The sequence below is a fragment of the Mauremys reevesii genome, unplaced genomic scaffold (genome assembly GCF_016161935.1).
Source record: "Mauremys reevesii isolate NIE-2019 unplaced genomic scaffold, ASM1616193v1 Contig1, whole genome shotgun sequence".
NCBI classification, from domain to species: Eukaryota; Metazoa; Chordata; order Testudines; family Geoemydidae; genus Mauremys; species Mauremys reevesii.
This window is the reverse complement of record NW_024100715.1, coordinates 1,113,440-1,134,672: the sequence shown is the minus strand read 5'-3', so window position 1 is coordinate 1,134,672 and position 21,233 is coordinate 1,113,440. Positions and strand designations below refer to the sequence as shown.

The following is a 21,233-nucleotide window of genomic DNA, read 5'->3' as shown; positions in this document are numbered from 1 at the left end:
TTGCTGAAGAGCCCCTCTGCCCTGGAAGCTTTCCCCACCTGCCCCCACCGCTCCCCACAGATGTGACCAGAGACCCTGGCAGCACAGGAGGCTCCCAGCAGATCACAGGGCCCAACAATCAGGACATTTTAAAGGATTCTGTTGTGGGTTTTAGCTCAGTCTCCTGATGTTTGAACCCCCCTGTCCCCTCCCCAGGGCTGTGCATGTGACAGTCAGTGCTGCCCACTCTCCCGCCTGTCCTGGAGAAGGGGATTTTGGCTCCTGCTGCAGGAGCTCTCACCCCACATCTGCCCATCTCCTGCCCAGCAATTAATCCTGTCCCCCAGCCCCCATCAGCTCTGTCCCCATCCAACCCCCTCAATTCAGTCCCCCAGCGCCATCATCACCCCCATCAGTTCAGCACCCCTCCCCCACCGCCCTCAGTTCACCCTCCGAGCACTCACCCTCTCTGCTCAGAACCCACCAGCAATACAGCCCCCCTGAGCCCATCAGCCCCCCAATCACGTCAGGCCCCCTGCAGCCCCCAGGCCATAATAAAGCCTCCCAGCCCCACCTCTGCTCCTCCTAGGGCTCTTCACCCTGCCTAGGCCTGGGGGCTACAGTGGGGGCCCCTCTCTGACTTCCCAGGCTGGCAGGGGAGCAGCCGCACTGGGGTGGGGACAGAGGGAGCCCCAGCCGCGCCCAGGACACCTGACAGGATTTCTAAGTAAAATTCAGACTCATTTTTAGAACTCTCAAATGTCGGGTGGGTTTTTTCAGCCGCGGCTCTATGGTGAGATCATGAGTGAGGCTTAATTTTACTGAGAAATCGCATCTCTCACGATTAATTCATGAGAGTTGGCCTGTCTGCTAATGGGTGATGTCTAACCTCTTTTGACATTTTTAACATTTTTTCTTTTGACCTATAAAGTAGAGAGAAAACAGAAATGTCTATTTTTGTATGTTGGATTTTCCCATTCTTCATTGTACCACTTGTGCATTTGCTAATAATAATAATATGGCCAGGGGATGTGATGTATGCGCATAAAGAGTTCTGAGAACGAGGTGAGATGTTCCTCTCTGACTTTCCAAAAGGCTCATTTTTAAACTCTTAGATCTCTGCGGAGATACACTGCTCGCCCCCTCTCCCATACCCCCGCCCATCTGGGTAACCCAACCGCTAGTTACAAATTCTAAATTCAAACAGAGAAAAGAATCGTCTTTTCTGTTTTTAGGAAAGATCTGGGCAGCCACCAGTAAAATGTTGCTCAGCTCCTGTCAAATGCAAAACTGAAACAAAACCTGAACTATGGTGCTGCCAATGAGCCCCCATAATTCATAGGAAAGTTTTCGCTCCCTGTTCAATACGAGAAATTTACCTTTGTCAAATCGCTGTCTAGACGACAGTGAGTCTAGAGGAAGAAATGGGTGAAAAAAGTCGAAATGTGAGGTTGTCGTGTTTAGGGATCTAGTCACATTGTTAACGTTCTAATATAAAAGCAAAATGAACAGAAAACAAACTTTATGAAGTTCTAGTGAAGGAGGTTAAGTGCAATTCAGACCAGTACAAACCGTTCCACACCTCACTAAAAATAACCCCAAACATTAAAAACTAAGGACACGACCTAAGGTGACATGACAGACCAGAGATGTTTTACCAGCAATTACACACCTGTGGCTGGCCCATGACAGCTGACTTGGGCTCGCAGGGCTGGGGCACTGGGGCTGTTTCATTGTGGGGTAGATGCTGGGGCTTGGGCAGAGGCCTGGGCTCTGGGACCCTGTGACGGGAGAGGGTCGCAGAGCCCAGGCTCCAGCCCGACCCCGAACCTTGTGAGCCGGAGTCAGCGGACACGGGCCAGCCACAGGTGTTTAATTGCTGTGTAGAGAAACCCTCTGAAACCAACACATCATTCACAGACAGACCAACACACAGACACTTTGTCACTGATTAGCATTCAATCATTAGTACTCAGTAAATCTGGCTCATCCTTTGGGAGTCTCATTCTCTCCAGCTCAGGAGGATAAAAGGTGGAGAATCTCTAACGCAGGGGTGGGGAACCTACCTCTGCGAAGAGCTTCGGGAACTAGGAACGCGGGGGGTTCCCATTTGCTGGCCCCGCACCCAGGACTCTGCCCCAGCCCCCAGGTGTGGTCCCAGCCTCAGCCCCCTTACCCCATCCTGCTCCCCCCCTCCCAGGGCCACGGCCCAGTCTTGGTCCCCGCTCTGGGGAGAGGGGGCACAGACAGGGGTAAGGGGGGTGCCAAGTAAAATGTTTGGGGACCACTGGCTTTCAGCTCCCCCACTGTAAAGATTCTTCCAGCGCCACTGTCTCTGCAATCCCTGCGCAGCTGGAGCCGCGCACGCCAGCTCAGCCTGCTGCGGGGGGAAGCCCCGAGCCTCCACACCCCCTTTCTGTCCCCCTGCGGGTGAGTGGCCTGCGATTGATTTTTTCTGTGGGTCAATGGCCCATGATAGAAAACAGGTTCCGCAGCCCTGCTCTGAAGCAAGAGAGGGACTGTGGTGACACCGGAGGCCTTGCAGACAAACAATCCAAACAAACATACTCCAGAAACAGTGAATTCAGCAGGAAGCTCACGCTCAGGTTAACGTTCAAAGCTGCTAAGAAAGGAAACCCCCAGGGGGTCCGAATGTTGCCCCCTACCCCAGTGTGTGTGGGCCGTACTGAGAGCTGGGTAGGGAATTCATAGCTTCCAAATGATTAGCTGACGATCTCCATCCACAATCATTGTCCCTAAGAGATTTCCCCAGCTCTGTCAGTTATCAGTGTAACATAGGTGAGAAAATCCCCCAGGTGACTGGTTATTACCTGTGAATTCCTTCATTCTGGTCTCCAGAGGTGCATTTCTTTGAGACGATTCCCAGATTCTCCATTTCAGGTCAGAAGAAAAGGCCACTGGGTTCTGAAACTTCTCCCTCTCGCATCTGAAGAACAACCCAGTGTTACTCGCTGTGGAGTTCGTTCACATTTGTGTTTTACTAACATGTATTTTACTCTAGTGAATGGCTGTAGCTCAGCAGACCCTGGAGGTTAAATTCTCTGTTGCCCCAGGAATAGGTCCAATCCCAGCTTGGACACTACAAAGGGACTTCATTCTGGCGAGACCGATACTGGAAAACTGCATCCAGTTCTGCTGTCCCCATTTTAAAATGGACATTGAAAAAGTGGAGCCAGTGCAGAGACCACCAACAAATCTGATGTGAGGGCTGGTGAAAATGCCTTGTCCTGAGAGATCCCTGGCACTTGAGTGTGGGGTATAAATGCCGATGTGACGCAGCAGGGACTGGGGAGCATTGACCTGGGAATGTTGCAGGGGAGTTTCACTGGGACTGTCTGCATTGGGGATGGGAGACGTTCCTTGAGGGAAGATACCTGGGCGCATAACATGAGAGCCCAGGAGAGGGGTTGGGCCAGGTGACACCTTCTGCCCGGGAAGGGCCAAAGGCTGGAGGAGGAGCTGGGGGGAGGCTGGGGGAGACGGCGGGAGCGGGGTTCAGTTCAGAGCTGGCTGGGGAAACGGAGGGAGCCCCAGGACTGGGGTTTAAGCTCCCAGCCCCACAGAAGGACTTGACTGAGGGGTTCTGGTTGTACCTTCAAGCTCTGTTTTGGGCTGTGTTCCTGTCGTCCAATAAACCTTCTGTTTTACTGACTGGGTGAGAGTCACGGTGAATCGCGGGAAGTGGTGGGTGCAGGGCCCGGACTCCCCCACACTCCGTGACAACCTTCATGGGGAGAACAGACTTGGCACTAAAGGGCTCCTCAGGTTAGGAAACAAAGGCAGAACAAGGACCAATGGCTGGAAGCTGAAGGCAGAGAAATGCCCGTGGGAATCAGACAGACATTGTTAGCAGTTTTCAGAGTAGCAGCCGTGTTAGTCTGTATCCGCAAAAAAAACAGGAGTACTTGTGGCACCTTAAAGACTAACAAATTTATTGTTAGCAGTGCGGGTGCATTAACCAGTGGCAGAAACTGCCCAGGGAAGTGCTGGATTCTCCATCTCCTGACGGGTGCCACAACAGGGGGGCCGTGGCCCCATCACTTTTTAAAGGTGGGCGAGCTCTGCTCTCTGCCTTGGTACCTGCCTGAAAGGTGAGTGATGGGGGGAGAGGGCAGAGAGGAGGAGTGGGTAGGGTCTTGGGGGAAGAGGCGGAGCAGGGGTGGGGCCAGGGTTTGGCACCGGTGCCCCCCCCACTTCTAGGGAGCTTCAGGTGTTACTGTCTGTTGATGTCAGTAAATCTAGGCTGAGCGGCTTTCTGGAAGGTGCTTTAGTCAACACACGTCAGGATTTAGTCAAATAGAAATTATTGGGCTGAACACAGGAATAACTGGGTGAAGTTTAAGGACCTGACACACGTCAGCACCGACTCTGTGGGGGCTCCGGGGCTGGAGCACCCGTGGAACAAAAATAGTGGGTGCTCAGCACCCAGCAGCAGCCCCACAGATCAGCTTCCACCGCTCCCCCCCCCCCCCACAGCTTTACACTAGTTGCCTTTCAGCTGCACTGAACGTCCCCTCGGTCTTGTACTGTGAGTGTGGGAAGCAGGATCCCCTGACGTATCCCATACACCATGGAAGGGAGATAATTAGCGACAATCCTTGTGGTGATGTAGATGCCCATTGTACCAGGACCTGGAGTGAGACCCACTATCCCATTCAAAGATAATTTATGTTCTTATCTAGCTCTTTGGATACATACAATGGTCAGTCCACTAGCTCCGGGGTTCTCAGCTTACAAAGGCCAGTGTGTGTCCACCCCACACTGGGGGACGGCAAACGACTGAATGAACCTGCACTGCCCAGGGAGCCGGGAGCAGTGGGAGTCGGTGCAGTTCTGGGGGGCAGGGCTGGAGCTGTGGGGAACTGGCTGGCGCCTGGTATTGCTGGTTCATCAATGGCTGGGGGATGAGCCATGTAACACGGCCGGGCGGGTCCCTGCCCGTAGGTGTCTGTGTCAGTGCAGGGCCTGGCTTGTAGCTCGACATCAGCATCACGGGGCGAGAGGCAGCCCAGGCTGGGGATCTGGAGGGCTCAGCAGTGCCACAGTCCAGGCTGCACCCCGGGACCCCGTCGCACTGATGTAAATCTCCCTTGTGGCCAATTAAACCGATTCCTCCTTGTTCTGCCCTCAGGGGACATGAAGAACAACTGGTCACCGCTCTCTGCAGAACAGCCTCAGGCAGATCTGGAGACTGTTATCAGGCCCTGCCTCAGTCTCCTCTTCTCTAGACTGAACACACCCATTTATTGCAACCTTCCTCACAGCTCGTCCAGTCTAAACCTCGGGTCACTTCTGTTGCTCTGCTCTCAACTCTCTCCAATTTCTCCACGTCCTTCTCACAGGGCGGTGCCCAGAACTGGACACAGGATTCCAGCTGAGGCCTCCCCGTGGCAAGAAGGGGGGAACAACGTCCTCCTGTGTCTGACCCTGACACTCCTGTTAACACACCTGTGCTGGGTGCTCACCCCACATCAGCCCCGGAAAGGGTGACGGAAGCAGAGAACGAGGAGATTGGGGAGACAGGCCACACACGGGGGGTTCAGGCCAGAGCAGTGACCCCTGGCTGGACGATGAAGCTCAGCTGAGCAGGTGGGGGCTGGGCTAGTGCAAAGCCAGGCAGGTGGCAGCAGAAATGGCTGCAGTGAGGAGTCTGCAGCCCCCCTGTGCACTCGACAGGGCAGGAGGGGACCCAGGCAGAGAACAGGCTGCTGGGAGCCGGGCCCTGGGGGAGGGAGTGTTAGACTCACAGGCCAGAGGGGGCTGCCTGGGACAGCATCCAACAGTGAAAAACTCGTTCTCCATCCCCGATCCTCTGAGGTCTCCGTTCCACCAGCCACACTACAAATAACACCCCCGTCTGTAGGTCAATCACTCTTTTCTCAGGCTGCTCTATTCTGGAGTCTGGTCACAATGACAACAGCCCCGAGATTAGATGTAACGGAGGGACATTGGGAACCAGCCCCACACTCTGCACTGCTGGGCCGTGGGGAGCCAGGTCTCATGTCCAAAATCCCTTCCCTGCCCTGGGAAGTGAAAGGGAGAGTGAGAAGGAGCCACCTACCTGCTCAAGGTGCCTTTGATGTCCTAGAGGGGAGAGAGAAAAGGAAATTCAGTCCCAGCTCTCACACTAAGGATCCCTCCTGCTCTGGAGGGGACTCACTTTGTCTTTACAGTTGTAAGTTCAGAGAGAAATTATTTGTTACTTATTAATGCAAAGAAAAACATTCAATGTGCTGCCTTTGCTCTTTCGGGGAAGTGCTCTGACTGCAGGAGCTGGGCCCAGGAAGTTTGTACACGGAGGCACACGGGCTCTCTGTGTAGTGACATTTGCATAACCGCCCGGCACATGGAATCAAAGGCTCAGTCTTGCGATGTGCGGAACAAGGATCTTTCTAACACTCACAGGTGTGGGGAAGATCCCCTCCTGCAGACTCCAGTGGGGCCAGAGGGAGGGATGCCCCCATGCTGTGCTGAACGCCCCTTGCTGTAAACTCTCTCCCCACTTGCCCACAAACACTCTGAGGGCCTGTCCTGTGGGCTTCTTGACATCCACAGGAAGGTGGGGCTGGGTGAGAACAGTGGGTTTGGGGTACAGAGTAACACAGGGCCAATCACTATCCTACACCCCAGGTTCAATGCAGGACACCTGAGGAGTGAAGAATGCTGCCCACAGCAGATACTGGTCGCAACAGAGAATCTGACTCTAGATATCAGCTAGAGACGTCCAGGAAGCTACGTTTTATTTCTCACCTTTTTTTCTTTTCTTTCTTTTGCCCGTTAGAGCCTTCTTTTGAAAAATAAAATCATGAGAAGGCTTTTGGAATTCTAACGACTACTTACACGTCCAGGCTACCATAAGTAACGAACAGCTTCCCTGTCTAACTTCAGCTCTGGCAGAGAAAATCACCCCAGCCTCAGACCTCATGTATCAGTTTGAAGGCCAATATTTTCCCTTTTTGTGATATGTAGGAAAAGTGGCAAAATCAGGCTTTAAACGGAATCTTAGCCTCAATCTTAGCTATTTCCATAATTAAAGACTTGTTCCATCTTTAATCTTTTGGTGTTAGTGTTTGGAACACAGGCAATGCCAGACTGGCTCAGACCAGACGTCCATCTAATCACTATTCTGTCTCCAAAGGTGGACAGTGCCAGATGCTTCAGAGGAAGGTGTAAGAATCTGCCCCCACATTCTCATCCTTCTCTCTAAGCAACTGGCTGAAGCAATGAAGTATGAGGTTTAATATCACTCTGGTTATCCACAGAAATATCCTCTCACTTTTTGAGTTTTGCTAAATGCTTGGTCTCAACAGCATCCAGTGGCAATGAGTTCCACAGTCTAATTACGTGATGTGTGAAAAAAAGTGTTCAATGGATGAGTTTTTTAATTTATCACCTTGTAATTTTATTGAATTTCTCTTTGTTCTTGCATTCTGAGACAGAGAGAACAGCGAGTTTAACTGGACACTGTAAGACGGAGGTTCCTAGGGTTGTGTCTGGGACCAGAGATATTGGCTAGTGTCATTCGGTTGCACAATCCAAGCAACGGCTGGCCAAAAGTGCACCCTCACTTAGCTGAGAGCAGCTTACATGCCAGAAGCTGTGCGTGAACAGCCCAGGAGTGGGGGTCTCACAGCGGAGCAGGGTAAGGCTGGATCCCAGAGTCGAGGACTGGAGTGACCTAGCAGATCACAGGTCCAGATAACACCAGGGGAACGTCACACACTCCTACACTGCAAGAGTGAAGGGTTAGGAGACTTTCTTGCTCTGTGAAAGATTATGGGGTGTTTCTAACACTGTCTCACCTGCAGGAATTCACTCGCCGGCAGCTGGCACTTCTGCTCCATCTCACTGATCAGGGAACTGAAAGAGGAGAGTTCCTCAGAGAGTTTGGCAACATATTCATCCCTCCTCTTTTCAATTTCCTTATTCAACTCTTCCAACTGGGCCAGCAGGAGTCGCTCTTGTTCCTCCAGAAACTGGCGCAGTTGCTGAAATTCAGCCACAATCTTTTGCCTCCCAGTTTTTAGCTGTTTCTGAAATGAAGAGATAGAAACAGAGAAATCATGGGTCAAGGACAGGAACACGGAGTGAGTTATGGGACATTATATAGCCTCATGTATGCACATGGGAGCATGTCATTGCAACCCCGTAGAATTTAACTCCTGATATTTTATGGAGAACAAACTCTGTGCTCAGTAGACAGATGATTTTCCAATGAATTCTGAAGAACCCTAACTGGTGTTTAGAATATGAATGTATCTTGTTGCATTAGAATATTTTGTTATCAGTGGTGTCTAGAAAACCAGATCCTTCAAATAACAGGAAGGACAGCAGGTGTGGGATCCAGAACGGGACAGGCCAGGATTACTTCTGCGGAGCAAACAGTAGAACCCAAACTCGGAAGCGCTAGACTTGAACTGGGGAAGAGATTCTCCCCACAAAATACACCTAGATGAATAGGGCCGTGTTTCTAAAACTGGCTTCAAAAATCAGAGCTCCAACAATTGCTCTGATGAGTTTTGAATGCACAGTTTAGGATACAAACATTTAGTCACATCATAAATCTCCAATTTTAACCCACACAGGGATTCTGAGCACAAACTGGGTGGCTGGCAAGACATCTATTTGCAGGTGCAAATCTGAGTTTGCAGGGCATTTAGAAACGTGCGTGTGAACGGGACTGAAGCCCACCAAGTCATGCTCTTTCTGGAGCTCTCTAGCGCCTGGTACCCCAGAAGCAAGAAACTTACATCATATTTCGAACCCAGATCTTCTTCACGGCAATGTCTAGCAGCGATATCGCTGGGCCTGTTCCAAAGCTCACCACAGTCAACAGGAGTCTTTCCAATGACTTCAGTGGGGTTTGGTCAGGTGTTAAGTGACCAGCCTTCTCCGGGGCAGCAGATTTCTATAGCGGCTGCCCGCACTGTTCTGTTGTGGTTATTGTTCGAGGGTTTCCCTTAACCCTCCCCTGGTTCTTGTCTTGCAGCCAGAAAGCAGGAGACCAAAAGTCCAAAGTGCAGGCAATGTGACGCTTACTGGGGTTAGTTCCAAGCAAGGATATCCAGAGCTCCACACGCCAGCATATCCAGAGCTCTTTACCCCGTATCGCCATTCCCAGCTCTGATGCCACAGAGCCTTCACCCCGCGTCCCCCTTCCTGGCTCTGACACCGCAGAGCCTTGCCTGTGTCCCCGTTCCTCCTTCTTAGCAGGTCCACATATACCTGCAGTGCGCACCCCTAGTCACACCGCTTACAACTTATGGTCCTGTTCCGTTCTGGAGGGTCGGGAGTCTGGGGTCCTCATCCCACTTCTTCTGTGCCCCATGGGAGGGATGAGGAGTAAGGTTGTGCTTGACCTTGGCTTGAGAGAGGAGCCGGGCAGCCTTCCACTGTGTGTCTTCATATGTTACACTCCCACCTACCCTGTAACACTTTCTCTGTTCATATCCGTTCCCATTATACTAACAAGCCCAGCCAGCCAGGCAGAAGCCACACACCGTGTCTTTGTCCTTTGTTCTTCACACACATTAGTAAGGATGTCAGAGTATCACAAGTCAAACCCAAAATTCTCTCTCAGGTTCACAAACAGGCTTATATGCCAACAGTTCTGTCTATTGACAGTAAAGCCAAAAACTGGGGGAGGAATTTGCAAAAATTTTTGAAATGTCAAAGTTGTTTCCATTTTTCAGTGTTCAAAATGGGACTTTTAATTTGTTCGAAAAATATCATGAAATAACTTGAAAAATTCACATTTCTGTTTCCCCTTTTTTCTAAAATGTAATAAAATAATGTCCATTTCCACCACCCCACTTGTTCCTTTTATTCCATTCTGTCTGGAACTCTTCAGAAGTTCTCCAATTTTAGAAAAATTGTCAAAAAGAAAAAGGAAAAACTAGGAGAAAAAACCTGGAAATTATTCATGTGACTGTATCAGTGGCAAAAAAGAGTAAATGGGGAAACAAAGGAATAAAAAACATTTAAAATTTTGAAAAAATTTCAGCTTTTTACAAGCAAAATAATACTTCAATTTGAAATGAAAGTAAACATTTTGTTCATTCTGAAATTTCCTGTCAAAAAACTGATTATTTATTTATTTATTTATTGGCAAAAGAGTTTCCCAGGGGGGAAAAAAGTGTTTTGTACTAAATCCCATTTTGCTACAGGACATTTTTGTGATTGAAAAATTTCGACCAGCTCTAGCTGAAAGACTAAAGGAGAAACTACTGTCAGCTAAACAAGTTATATTCACATTATCAATGGAAATATTTGGGTTATTAAACTTCTTTCCTTAATGCTCCATTTTCCTGTTTATACTCGATTAAAGCAGAACAGTTTTTCTTTACAATGAGAATAAACAAGCAATAATCTTTCATGGAAGGGAAGATGTTGCTCACTGTTCTTCTTCCGTTAGACTAAGCAGAGTATCAATAACGTCCCAGTGCACGGTTGCCTCTGAGTAAGAACGGCACCTACCAGTAATTTCCAGCTTGTTTTTTCCCCACTCGATTTATACGACAGAATCTCGTCTCTCTCTTTTTTCAAACTCTCCAAACGTCTCTGAATTTGTTCCTAACAAAAGAAAAACTGGTTTAGTTTTGGTTGCCTTTGGAGGGCTTTTCCCCCATTTATTTATATTTTCAAGAATATCAAATATATAATAAAATGGGCAAGTGCTCTAGCCACATGACTGTACAGTCCTTCTCATACTTGCAGTCTCTCTCTCTCTCCCACAAATGACTCTAAGTATTTATCCCCAGTGGAACAGCATCAACAGGAATGATGGCAGGAATATCCCATAGAGAGGTGGCAGGTCCCTGTTCAAATTCCTTCTCCTCACCAGCTGGAAGAGGGACTTGAACCCATGGCCTCCCATGTCCCCGGTGAGTGCTCTAAACACTGGGCTAAAGGGAGAGCTCTGTGTGTGTGAGCTCACCTGAGGGGCTTGAGGCCACCTACCACATTGTCACCCAGGGCATGTTTTGATGTATCACCGGCCTTGGCATTTCTAAGTGGGCCTGAGAAACAATCTTCCCCCCTTCCCCTACACATAATCAATTCCTGACCCCCCCCCCACCCGCACCAAACACTGGGATTGCCAGAGAATGTCGGGGAGAGTCAGTGAGAGGGGAGTCACTGGGACACCGTCCAAACAGATCTAACCCAGTGACACCCAGACACTGGGGGCATGTGGCAGCTTTAATTCTTCTTTACCCCCCACCCCCTACCCAAAAAGTGCAGCTGAGCTGCTTGAGCCCTGCAACCACAGTGATTACGGTACATCAGTGAGATTCTCAAGACTCCCTGCTAGAAAACGTATTTAAGGTGGCTCGGGTTTTATTATGGAGAGGGAGCAAGAGGGGTGTTGCTGGCTGAGGAGGAAAAGATGGCAAGGAACGGACATAGTTCCCGAAGCCGGCGGGTTCTTCTCCCTGATCCTCCCACTCCCGGATAACAGGACCCTGGATCTTCATTTTGAAAATATGGGCGCCCTGCCCCTGCCGCCGCAGATTTCAAGCCATCTGCTGGAATGGGCCAGGCCCCCAGCAGATGTCCATCCTGTATGAGAAGCAAACCCTGCTGCCCCCACCCTGCAAGGATTCAAAGGAAACTGTGTGAGCTGAAGCGGGTGGAGTTTCCTGCCCCCCCACAATGGATTTTTCCCTGCACAGGGGATGCCCTCGCTCTAGGGTGCACAAGTCATACCCTGCCTTACACATCCTGGTGCTATTACAGCCGTACAGCCCTGCTGGCGTGGGTGTAGTTACACCTCTATAACGGTGTATCGCCTAGTCCTGTATGGAAAGGGGAACAGGCCTTCCTGGCATCAGGCACCTTTATACCAGCACAACTTGTATCCGCACTGGGGGGGTTTGCTGACATAACTCTTTTGATTAACCCCCCCACACACACACCTCCCCAGCACAGATCGGTACCAAAATTATATGCAGAGCAGGCCTTAAAAACGTGTCTCCTCAACATCTTCCTGTATAAAATCCCTTGTTTCTCTACCTTGTGATTGTAGGAAGCTAGTTTTAGGACCTTGCTGAGTTTCTATTCTCAGATGGCTCTGGTCTGATTGTTCCAGCCTGTCTGGCCTGGGATGCGGCCCACATGCAAACAGGACTAATTCTTACCTGGTAATCCTGGGCCGCCTCCTCGATAGGAAGCACGGGGTGGTCTTTGTGGCTGCGGGACTCTCTGCACACCAGGCAGATCGGGGTTTGATCCACGTCACAGAAGAGTTTCAAAAGCTCCTTATGTTTTTCACACGCTCTCTCCCCGCTTGGCGCTGGGATTTTTTTGGCTATTTCAACGACATTCCTCAGCACCCGGTTAGGCGGGAACTCCCCTGCCCGGAAGGGGTCTCTGCACTGAGGGCAGGGATACGGCGGGGAGGTTTTGGACTCCTGGCAGTACTGAGTGATGCAGGCTCGGCAGAAGTTGTGTCCGCACTTGAGAATCACCGGGTCGTTAAAATAAGCCAGGCAAATGGAACAGATAACAGCCTCTTTCAGCTCTTGTATCCCCTGTTTTGCGGCCATGGCACCTACAAGAAAGAGGAAAGTAACTTTCACTTCCGCTTCGCTCAGCAATGTGTCTATCCTGGATTGAAGCTGGTCTCCGCCCTTCCCGCAGCAGCTGCCTCCTTGCTGATTTGATGTGAATGTGTTCGCTGGGCCTGGGATCCTTCAGCTCTGGAAAAGAGAAAATATAAGGAGATAGGAGAGAGAGAGAGAGAGAGATAAAATAATGACTATACTGAACTCCTACATCTGTACAGATTAAACTTGAAACAAATATTTCCCCCTGCTGTCCTAAACAGGATTAAGTCAAGCCACTGAAGAGATACAACCATTTTCCAAATAAAAGAGACGATCATAAAATCCCTCATTCCATGCCCACAAAAACTTTGTAGAGGCCAACAGTCTTGGCAGAATTATGCCCAAACTATGCCATTATGCGGTACTTTCCTTCAGCCATCAGTTAGAAATTATTTTTAATAAATTCAAAACAGGATGTGATGGGAATTAGAAATAGATCAGAGTCGCAATGTTAGTTTGATTGGGACCGGAACTTCGCCAACATTCTGGTGTTCTCAGTCTAATCAGATCAATTTCTAATACAAATAATAACAGATGTGATTATTACTGTATGTTGCAACATTTCAAAACTTCCTTTGAGTTATCTAAATAATTAAATTAACAATCCAACAACTAACATAGTGAAGATCATGTAAATGGAGTGAGATTGGCAGCTAAAATAAGGAAAGAACAAGTTAGGAATTACTTAGGCCTGGTCTACACTAGAATTTATTGTTGTATAGCTTGTTACTCCGGGGTGTGAAAAATCCATATCCCTGAGAGATGTAGCTATACCGACCTAACCCCCAGACCCCATCTACACTGGCCACCATGCCTGCTCCACGCACCAGGCGATCCCCCGCTTGGAGCAGTGCTGAGCTGCTGGACCACATCAGCATTTGGGGAGAGGAGGCTGTCCAGTCCCAGCTGCGCTCCAGGAATTATGATGCCTACGGACGGATTTCACGATGCTGACAGAAAGGGGCCGTGACCGGGACACTGCAGTGCAGGGTAAAAGTGAAGGAGCTGTCACCTTCATTAACATCCAGTGACTGTCAGCTACTTCTCCTGCCTCTCACACAAACAGGCCTGGAACAGTTTATTTTGGGGGCGGGGGGCAGGGATTGTTAGGAAGTTGGGGAGCCTCCCCCATGCAGACCCTGAGCCTCTTCCGTTCAGTCAGACACATCTACCCTGTTCCCATGTGTCCCTGGAGTTCTCCAACCCACCCCCCTGTGGCCCTGGAGCCCCTGCCCCCACCCCAGGTGACCCTGCACCCCCACTTCCATTCAGTCCCTGGCTCAGCGCTGTCACTGCACTAGTGACTAGTCACTGCTGAGGATGGTGCAGAGAGCTCACATCACATGGCGGCTCCATGCACCAAACACTCACACTTAGATACGCTGGAATTGTTGGATCTGCGGCTGGGTCTGTGGAGAGAGGGAAATGCAGTTCCAGCCCCGCTCCAGCTGTTAAACAGGGAAACTGCAACCTACCTGTTTAACAGGGCGAGATCCCTTGAGGAGATCTACTGGGTAGGGGAGAGGGGAATTTATGTCGGGGTCACTGTTGCAAAGTAGATACACAATTAGCCCCTCCACACCCAGACGTGGCTGGAATCGGGGGTGGTCGTTTAGGGGACCCCACCGCCAGAGTCAGAGTCCAGGGAGGGTGAATTGTCAGGCCGGCTGCTTTGCAAAAGGCCATGTGCCCTGGGGTAGGTCGGGGGAATCTGAATCACGGGAGGAGAAAGCAGGCTGGGTTTTCCCACGGGCTCTGAAGCATTTTTGCAGCTGGTTAGTGCTAACCCTCCTCCAGGGAAACCCCAGCGGTGTTCGTTACAGAAAGGGGAAATTGGTTCGCTGACTAGCGAACTGATTTCAGCAGCGAAGGCGAAAAGAGCTGCCGGGATTCCAGCTGGAGATATTGACAAGCAAGTGGAGAGAAGATATAGTCGCCGTGCTCTTGACTCAGCCGAATGTAGAGATTTTGGTGAGCAAAGACGGTCACTGAGCCTCAGGTGAACTGAACTCTTGAGTTTCTTCTCGCTGTGTTTCTGTGCGGACTGAGCGGCTGAGACTGAATTTTTCTTTATCTTCAGTTTTATATTAACAGAAATAACGTTGGTGGTTTATAAAGTAGCCAGGTCATAGGTGCCGACTTCCCCTCTGGTCGGTGGGTGCTCCACCCCCCCTCCGCCTCTGCCCCCACTCCACCACCTTCCCCAAGTCCCCATCCTGCCTCTTCCCACCTCTGCTCTGCCCCGCTCCCATTCTGCCTTTTATCTCAAGCCCCCGGCCCTGCCCTGCCTCCTCCCCTGAGCGCACCGCGTCCCCGCTGCTCCCTTTCCCTGCCGGGGAATCCTGAAGTTTTTGAACACAGCAAAACAGCTATTTCGCGGTGGGCCGAGGAGCTGGGAAGGAGGGGGAGCAGTTGGTCAGCGGTGCCGCCAGTGTACAGGATGCGCTGGAGGGAGGGGAGAGATTGGCTGCCGGTGGGTGCTGAGCACCCGCTAATTTTTCCCCGTAGTTGGCACCTAGGAGCCAGGTTACGTTGTAGAAATTAAGTTATTATTTTTATTTTTGTGTTTTCTATCATTATCAGGCTTTATAAAGTTGATACTGTTAGGGATAAATAAGTAAGGAATGTTAGTACTGTTTAATATGTTCAATTCGTTGTTTTAATAATGTATTTCTGAGGTAATGTTAAGTGAATCACTGGCTTTAATAGACTCTAATATGGAGTCTATGAACTATGACCCCTGGACTCCATCTCTGTAAGCGAACTTGTTTACAGCTTAGACACTGGAGTCGTCTGGCCTAAACCGGACAGAACCAGCTTTTCCCGCCAGAGCCAGCCCCCAACATTCCGTCCCCTCAGAACGTTTCCCGCCAAAAAGGCCGGATAAGAGCTTGCCCAGCGCCTGCGCGGGGCCGCCCATTCCAGCCCTCACAAAGGTCATAGAATCATAGAATTCAAGATCAGAAGGGACCATTATGATCATCTAGTCTGACCTCCTGCAAGATGCAGGCCACATAAGCCGATCCACCCACTCCTGAACTAATTCTCTCCCTTGACTCTGCTGTTGAATGCTCCAAATCGTGATTTAGAGACTTCAAGTAGCAGATAATCCACCAGCAAGCGACCCCTGCCCCATGCTTCGGAGGAAGGCAAAAAACCTCCAGGGTCACTGCCAATCTACCCTGGAGGAAAATTCCTTCCTGACCCCAAATATAGCGATCAGCTGAACCCCGAGCATGCGGGCAAGACTCTCCAGCCAGACCCTCTGGAAAAGGCTAACAATATCCCAACATTGACCCTTTGTACTAATTACCAGTGTGGCACGTTATTGACCTATTGACTAAACCCGTTATCCTATCATACCATCCCCTCCATAAACTTATCCAGCTTAATCTTAAAGTCATGGAGGTTCTTCGCCCCCACTGTTTCCCTCGGTAGGCTGTTCCAGAATTGCACTCCTCTGATGGTTAGAAACCTTCGTCTAATTTCAAGCCTAAATTTCCTAACTGACAATTTATATCCATTTGTCCTCGTGTCCACATTAGCACTGAGCTGAAATAATTCCTCTCCTTCCCTGGTATTTATCCCTCTGATATATTTAAAGAGTGTAATCATATCTCCTCTTGTCCTTCTTTTGGTTAAGGAAAACAAACCGAGCTCCTCAAGTCTCCTTTCATACGACAGGCCTTCCATTGCTCGGATCATTCTAGTGGCCCTTCTTTGTACCCGTTCCAGCTTGAATTCATCCTTCTTAAACATGGGAGACCAAAACTGCACACAATACTCCAAATGAGGTCTCACCAACGCCTTATATAACGGGACTAGCACCTCCTTATCTCTACTAGAAATACCTCGCCTAATGCATCCCAAGACCGCATTAGCTTTTTAACGCCACATCACATTGCCTACTCATAGTCATCCTACGATCAACCAGGACTCCTAGGTCCTTCTCCTCCTCCGTTACTTCCAACTGGTGCGTCCCCAGCTTATAACTAAAATTCTTGTTAGTCATCCCTAAATGCATAACCTTACACTTCTCATTATTGAATTTCATCCTGTTACTAATACTCCAGTTTACAAGGTCATCCAAATCTCCCTGGAGGATATCCCGATCCTTTCCCTAATTGGCAATACCTCCCAACTTGGTGTCATCCGCAAACTTTATCAGCCCACTCCTACTTTTGGTTCCGAGGTCAGCAATAAATAGATTAAATAATATCGGACCCAAAACCGAACCTTGAGGAACTCCACGGGTAACCCCCCTCCAACCCGACAGATCACCCTTCAATACGACCCTCTGCAGTCTCCCCTTTAACCAGCTCCTTATCCACCTCTGGATTTTCATTTCGATCCCCATCTTTTCCAATTTAACCAGTAATTCCTCATGCGGTACCGTATCAAACGCCTTACTGAAATCAAGATATATTAGATCCACCGCATTTCCCTTGTCTAAAAAATCTGTTACTTTCTCAAAGAAGGAGATCAGGTTGGTTTGACATGATCTACCTTTCGTAAAACTATGCTGTAATTTGGCCCAGTTGCCATCGGCCTCAAGGTCCGTAACCACTCTCTCCTTTATAATTTTTTCCATGACTTTGCATACTACAGATGTTAAACTAACAGGCCTGTAGTTACCCGGGTCACATTTTTTCCCCTTCTTGAATATAGGAACTACATTAGCTAATCTCCAGTCGAATGGTACAACCCCCGAGTTTAGAGATTTATTAAAAATCATCGCTAACGGGCTTGCAATTTCACTCGCCAATTCCCTTAATATTCTAGGATGAAGATTATCCGGGCCCCCCGATTTACTTCCGTTAAGCTGTTCAAGTTTGGCTTCTACCTCAGATACCGTAATGTCTACCCCCATATCTTCATTCCCATCAGTCCCTCTACCACTATTCCTTAGCCCTTCATTAGCCTCATTAAAGACCGAGGCAAAATATTCGTTTAGATATTGTGCCATGCCAAGATTATCCCTAATCTCCACTCCGTCTAAAGTTTTAAGCGGTCCCACTTCTTCCTTCTTGGTTTTCTTCCTATTTATATGGCTAAAAAACCTTTTGCTATTGGTTTTAATCCCCTTCACTAGGTCCATCTCCACCCGGCTCTTTGCCTTTCTCACTGCTTCCCTACACCCTCTGACCTCAATAAGGTAGGTTTCTTTGCTGATCCCTCCCATTTTCCAGTCCTTGTACACTTTCTGTTTTTTCTTAATCACCCCTCTGAGACGCTTGCTCATCCAGCTCGGTCTAAAACTGCTACCTACGAACCGTTTTCCCTTTCTCGGGATACGGGCCTCTGACAGCTCCTGCAACTTCAACCTGAAGTAACCCCAGGCGTCTTCCGCCTTTAGATCCCTAAATATGTTAGTCCAGTCCACTTCCCTAACTAGTCGCCTTAATTTAGTAAAGTTAGCCCTTTTGAAATCGTAAACCTTAGTCTCAGATGCAATTTTGTTTATCCTTCCATTTATTTTGAACCGAATTAGCTCATGATCACTCGAGCCAAGGTTGTCCCCTACAACTATTTCCTCAACAAGGTCCTCGTTACTCACCAAAATCAGATCTAAAATGGCATCCCCCCTCGTCGGTTCAGCAACTACTTGATGAAGGAATTCATCAGCTATCACGTCTAGGAAAAGCTGAGCCCTATTATTATTACTAGCATTTGTTCCCAATCTATATCCGGGAAGTTAAAGTCTCCCATGATCACACAGTTCCTATTAGTATTTACCTCCTTAAAAACATTAAACAGCTCTCTATCCATATCCAGGCGGTCTATAGCACACCCCAATCACTATCCCAGGAGACGCTCTAGTAATTTTCTTCCCCAATGTCACCATTGCCCAAACAGACTCCGTATTATCCATTGCATTGTTAGTTATTTCATTACATTTCACCTCATTATTGACATACAATGCTACTCCCCCACCTTTACCTTTGTTTCGGTCTTTCCTAAACAGCACATACCCTCTAGTGAGTCATTTGTGCTGACAGCCGCAGAGGGCACCAGAGACCTTCCTCTTCCAGCACCACCGGCAGGGTGCACCTTGGGCCTCATCTTAGTGAAATCCAGGCTTTTCCCATTCTCCAATTTCCACCAGAATCAACAGGGAGATTTCCTGGGATTTGGGAATGGATCGGAGGTGGCTTTCAAAAGCTGTTGTGTTGCAGACAGAGACTGAAAGGCCATCTGGTTGGTCCCCTCCCAGAGCCAGGGATAGAACCCAGGAGTCCTGGCTCCCAGCCCCCCTCACTCTACCCAGATAACAGGGAGGGCTGCCCCTTGAAGGCGAGCCAGCCTGCCCTGTTCTCATGTACTTTATCATCCTAACATCTCAAGCTAGTAAACACACCAAAATGTGGCCTACTGAAAACAGCTATGTAATTAAAACAAAGTCATGGGCATGAAGTAAAAGCATAAAAATGATGCACTAGAGGCCCAGTTTAATAATCTACTCCTAGCAGAGACCACTACAGGGAGAGAGAGCTCAGTGGTTTGAGCATTGGCCTGCTAAATCCAGAGGTGAGTTCAATCCTTGAGAGGGCCACTTAGGGATCTGGGGTAAAAATCTGTCTGGGGATTGGTCCTGCTTTGAGCAGGGGGTTGGACTAGACACCTACTGAGGTCTCTTCCAACCCTGATATTCTATGATTTAAGGAAAGCGGCTCTGAAAAAATGAAGCATCTGCCAAAACTCGAGCATGCTCTGGGCTTTTGCAGTTCACAAAACTATCCCTCTTGCAGGCGTATTATCTGCGCACACGCTCAGCTTTAAGATGCTAAACAGAGCTATGAGTCCACTAGAAATAGTCATGCTCTCCTCGCAAATATCATAAATATTGTCTGATACTGGAAAGGAGAGTAAAAGGCATTCGCTCGGGTTTACGCAAGTTCTCTGGGTTGTCACCTCTTACTTTGATGAATACTGCACACAGAGAACAGTAAACATAAGGAATCAAGCGACACGGACAGCAAAACACACATGACAAGACGAAGGGAAGGAAAACATCAAGTGGTTGGTGATGGGTATTTTAAATGAGTGTTTAGGATCCAGGCTGTGTAAATACAACAGAGCCCTGTAGAAAGAAACAGGCTAGTTTCAGAGAGAGAGAGAGAGAGAGAGAGAGAGAGAGGAAGAGGAAGAAGCAGCAGCAGCAGCCGCCGTGGAGCACGTTGACACTGGGCTTTGGAGTTTGCAGACAGATCCCTGCTTCAAAGAGCTTGCAGATAAGGCCGTCCTCCTCCAAGTATCAGGGGGTAGCTGGCAGGGCCGGCTTTATGCCCCGCGGGGCCCGATTCCAATACCCGGCGGCAGTCCGGGCCTTCAGCGGCACTTCGCGGCAGGGGGTCCACTCCGGGTCTTCTGCAGCACCGGACGCCCCCCGCCGCTGAAATACTGCCGAAGACCCCCAGAGCAGACCCCCCACCTCCGAAATGCCACTGAAGACCCCCAGAGTGGGGCCCTCTTAGGCGCAGGGCCCGATTCCGGGGAATTGTGTGAATGGGCTTAAAGCCGACCCTGGCAGCTGGGTGAGTCTGCATCCAACAACAAAACACCTAAGCACCACCCCTAGTGCTTGGTACCTCGGAGTCAATGGGAGCCCTCGGAAGAGCTGGAACTACACCAGATCGCAAAGATGTGGCCGTAATGGTTTCCAATACCTCTCCCCAAACAAATTCTGAAACTTCATGGCCATCACCTGTCTGGAACCCAACTCTAATTGAAAGGCCGAACAAATAAACAGTTCCTCCAGTTTTAACAATTTCCCATGTATTCATTAGTAACACCAGATCTTTTTTTAAAAAATCATGAGGATCACAGTTTTCAGCGTCTGCAACACTCCACAAGATTTCTGTTGTTCAAAGAATCCTTTTCTCTCTTACCTTAAGCCAGGAACACGTCCTGTGGAAACCGGGTTTGAGATGTAACCGTGCCAATGTCAGGAGCGAGGCCTCGCCACGTGCTTCCACTCCAAAATTCATTCACCAAAGCCCCGATCCCGCAAAGGCCAGTGCACGGGAGCCCTCCACAGGCAGAGCTGTTGGCGGGACCAGGATCTAGGACAGAGTCAATAGCATGAAAGCAGCTTCTTAAAGTGACACCAAGCAAAATACAATGACAGATTTCTGTTAACCGTGGCTTGCTGAGCTTTATCCATCAGATCACTCCCACGTAGCCACATCCCCCCCATGCCCCAAAACGCCAGCAACTCGCACCCCCTGCAAAGCCTGCGCCCCCCGCAGCCTGCTCTTGTCTGGCCTAGCCTGGGGCTGGGACACCCCGAACTCCCCAACCCCCCTCACCTTCTCCCTATTTCTCCCATCACTTCTTCTTCCACCTCTGCTCCAGGGTCCATGTCAGTGGCACCTAATTTGGGGGGCCAGCCTGCATTCCCACTTTGGCCCATCGCCCCCCCCCCCCCCGCCCCATCATGTTCTACTGCAGGGGGCTCAAATTCCACCCGCAGCCCACGAGCCTCCCCAGTGTGGCCCGTGGGACTCCAGCAGTTTTGGGGCCAAGTGGCCCCACCCGCTGCCCCCAGTGCTCTCCCTCGCCCCAGGGGCCCCAGCTCCACGCATCTGCTGGCCCCTTCCTGAGGCCCCAGGATGAGGCACCCCAAGT

General features: G+C 49.6%; 1 protein-coding gene across 5 annotated transcripts in view; it reads right to left on the bottom strand.

Moving 5' to 3' along the window:
- The window catches only part of LOC120392475 (bromodomain-containing protein 2-like), a 37,067-nt gene that overhangs the window by 7,853 nt on the left and 7,981 nt on the right, over positions 1 to 21,233 (bottom strand). For 2 of the 5 annotated variants that reach the window (XM_039517253.1, XM_039517252.1), the window contains 8 exons: positions 20,495 to 20,668; positions 18,578 to 18,729; positions 12,138 to 12,550; positions 10,477 to 10,572; positions 7,803 to 8,033; positions 6,062 to 6,084; positions 2,811 to 2,926; positions 1,359 to 1,391 (listed from right to left, as the gene is read on the bottom strand). In XM_039517253.1, the coding sequence (XP_039373187.1) occupies positions 1,359 to 1,391; positions 2,811 to 2,926; positions 6,062 to 6,084; positions 7,803 to 8,033; positions 10,477 to 10,572; positions 12,138 to 12,550; positions 18,578 to 18,668 (1,003 nt within the window). In that variant the 5' untranslated portion in view covers positions 18,669 to 18,729; positions 20,495 to 20,668. Of the gene's footprint in view, positions 1 to 1,358; positions 1,392 to 2,810; positions 2,927 to 6,061; positions 6,085 to 7,802; positions 8,034 to 10,476; positions 10,573 to 12,137; positions 12,699 to 18,577; positions 18,730 to 20,494; positions 20,870 to 20,914; positions 21,013 to 21,233 lie in introns of those variants that run through there. The other 3 variants (XM_039517251.1, XM_039517254.1, XM_039517255.1) reach the window with 3 other exon arrangements.